This window comes from Dermochelys coriacea, chromosome 1 (assembly GCF_009764565.3).
Source record: "Dermochelys coriacea isolate rDerCor1 chromosome 1, rDerCor1.pri.v4, whole genome shotgun sequence".
NCBI lineage: Eukaryota > Metazoa > Chordata > Testudines > Dermochelyidae > Dermochelys > Dermochelys coriacea.
The window spans coordinates 166,439,935-166,443,306 of NC_050068.2; the positions used below are offsets into that span (position 1 = coordinate 166,439,935).

General features: G+C 36.6%; 1 protein-coding gene across 1 annotated transcript; it reads left to right on the forward strand.

Annotated features, from left to right (window-relative positions):
• Positions 1-276: 276 nt before the first annotated feature.
• LOC119863000 (claudin-8-like) lies at positions 277-954 on the forward strand. The gene has a single exon (XM_038420659.1). The coding sequence runs from the start codon at positions 277-279 to the stop codon at positions 952-954; it is 678 nt and encodes a 225-aa protein (XP_038276587.1).
• Positions 955-3,372: the final 2,418 nt, after the last annotated feature.

The window sequence follows — 3,372 nt, forward strand, 5'->3', positions numbered from 1 at the left end:
CTGTTTTAGACAAACTCAGCCCTGTCTAGCCTTTTATTGGCTTTGAAAGCTATTACACCTGATTGGTCAGTTTACCTGTTTGAGTCAGTGGAATTTTAAAGACAATGAAATGCAGCTAAGTACTAGCCAGCACACACCAGATTTAAGCTGGTTTGAAGTAGCAGAGACTGCCTATTTAAAAGCTTCTTGGCACAATCAAGATCTACTTTGGAGGAGCATCTCTTCAAACAAAACTGCTTTAGGAACTTCTTGTTCTGCCTTGTCTCAGACGGAAATATGGCCAGTAGTGCACTGCAGATTGTTGGACTGGTAGTTGGAGGCATTGGCTTAGTTGGGACTTTTGCAATCACTGGTATGCCTCAATGGAGAGTAACTGCCTTCATTGAAAACAACATTATAGTATTTGAGACCATTTGGGAAGGACTATGGATGCACTGCATCAGACAAGCCAACATCAGGATGCAGTGCAAAGTCTACGACTCCCTCTTGGCACTCTCACCTGATCTACAGGCATCTAGAGGACTGATGTGTTCTGCTTCAGCACTCTCATTTCTTGCTTTTATAATAGCCATTATGGGCATGAAGTGCACACAGTGCACTGGGAACAACAAGCAAACCAAGGGTCACATTCTGCTGGCAGCTGGGGTCCTCTTCATCCTATCTGGTATTGTTGTGTTCATCCCAGTGTGCTGGGTTGCCAATACCATCATCAGAGACTTCTACAATCCAGTGGTCAATGTCGCACAAAAACGAGAACTTGGGGAGGGCCTCTACATAGGCTGGGTATCTGCATTCTGTCTCATCGCTGGGGGAGTTATATTCTGTTGCTTCTGCTGTTGTAATGAGAAAGCCAGAAACTACAGGTTCTCCGCGCCTTCACATCACACATCTTACAAAACTCATCATATGCAAAGGAAAACTGAAAGCTCATATTCCAAAAGTCAGTATGTCTAGTTGCTTCTTGGTCTTTTAGCTCAGCAAATCAGTCTTTGTGAACGGACTTTAGTGTTCACACTGAACTACAAGTAGGTCAGAGGAAATTTTATTTGTATTTCATACCTTAACTATAGTAGCCATCCTTAAATTTATGGACTACGGTTAAATCTATGAACTCTATCATAGCCAATACTGCAACACAGACAATGTATTATGAAGTTTTATCATGTGGGGGCGGGGGCAGAAATCACACCTTTATCTTTTTAGGTGTTTTAAAGTTTCAATTTGCTTTAAAAATATTTAGCATCCATGTAAAAGTGAATGTTTAATTTCTTTTTAATAGTTATTTGGAACAGGTTTTGTGTTTATTTGGGGGCTATGTTTCATATGGCAAATATTACAAAGGGGCTTAAATTAATATATTGTGATATAAAATACAGATTGATTGCTGGGAAGAAATGTAGCAAACCCATTTTTTTTCTGGGCATGGGGGAATAAGGCTGAATAAGAATAATAAAGTACTTGTTTGAAAGAACAATAGCTAAGGGATTAATACATTATAAATGAAGGGTAATGTGAAGGATTAGCTCAGGAGTGAGACAGAGGTTACAGTTTGAAAAATGTCCCTTATTTCAGAATGAAAATTTCAGGGTAGACACACTGCTCTATATTTACTTAGAAATATTTTTACTGTAAAATAATATCTATTTTGAGATGGTGAAAGGTAAGACTGGTTTGTTTTTAAAAGTGACAGTATTCTACAATGATTCCTAAGCAAAACAATTTACAACATGGTTATAACAATGTTCTGGATCTTTAATGTACAATACGGTCTTTTTTTAATATGGGTATTTAATTCAGCCCTCATACTGCAGTGACTCCTGTGTGGGAAGACTCCATCTGCACGAAGTCCCACTGATTTCAATGCAGAGGTCTGCCCATGTGCAATTTAGTGCAGAACTAGAGCCTGAAGGGGTAAAAAGAAGGACATTTCAATGTTTTATTCACTGTTCATTCGCAAAATGCAAACAAGATTTCTAATAATGTGACTGTATACCCCCTTATGAAAAATAAGGGCATAGGAATGAATCCAATAGAAACTAGATAGAGTCTATAGAAGTTACCCTAAAATCCCTACTGAAATTAACAGAGAATGGTAGATGTTTTTAACCCAGCGGAGAGGGTGATCTCCTGGCCCCACTGAAATTAGTGGGATGTTTATCTTTGACTATAGTGGGACCAGAATTTTGCCTGTGGAATTTAATAGAGGGTGAGATCCCTGTTTTACAATTTGGATTGGTTTAAATATTCTGTGGAAAGATTATAATGCAACCCTGTGTGTATTATTGTTCTCTACCCTTAGGATATTTCTAGCTGAAAAATATCAGGCACCAAATTCTTCTTTAAGTTACACAGGTACAACTTCCATTGAGCTAAAGAAATCCAAATCCTCATACTGGTTTAGAATGGTCTATTTACAGTTTTAGATTATGTCTATTAAGCTATGTCTAAATACACATATTTCTATTTTGCCTCATTATTTTTAAAGGTGATTCCTGGCTATGTACATACATAATTTGCGCAATACAAATGTGCACTACATATGTTATACTGTACAGCTTGCCTGTACTTCTATTACACAGTTTTGTTTATATTTGCAATCCTTCTATTATTTGTGGGAAAGGTCCGTTGTGATTTACTGCACTATGTGAATGTTGTTCTCTGCAGAATGCATAGCTTCAAACTTTCATGTATTTTGTAAAAAGTATTATGTCTTTCTGCGTTAGCACCTTGTTCTTACACTTTCACCCATTCTGTTTCATGGGTTGTAACAATGAGTATAATAAAATAATTTGTTGAGTTAACCCCTTTTAATTAGGACGCAAAGTCCTACTCAAGAGGGTGTATATATTCATGTACTGTAATTATTTACACTATCATGTGGCACAAGTGGTGCATATAGTAATTATCTATTAATTTAAAGTAAGAATCTTAAATGCAACAAACAGATAAGTAACTTTTTGCTTGCAATATAAAAATGTTTGTATACTTAGTATGCTCAATATATACAGTATTATAAATAACTATAACATTCATTTGTGGCAGCACAAAACATTCCAGGCACTGTACAAATACACATAAAAAGGCACAGAGATTTTCAAAAATGCTTACAGGATTTGGGAGTGCAAGTCTCATCAATGGCACTTTAATGCTTTTGAAATTCTCCCAGAGAATCCCTACACCAAAGCGGATTACTATACAAGTATATATATATGCTATTTGGCCCCCCCACCCCAAGTACAATAATATTTATCGTGTATTCAGGACAACCAAAACAAACCATTTCAGTTCTGAACAGAAAAAAGTCTGTTCATTTAAAAAAAATCTTTGGTAGTCCTTTCACAGAAAGGAATATATCCAGACATACTTGTGAAC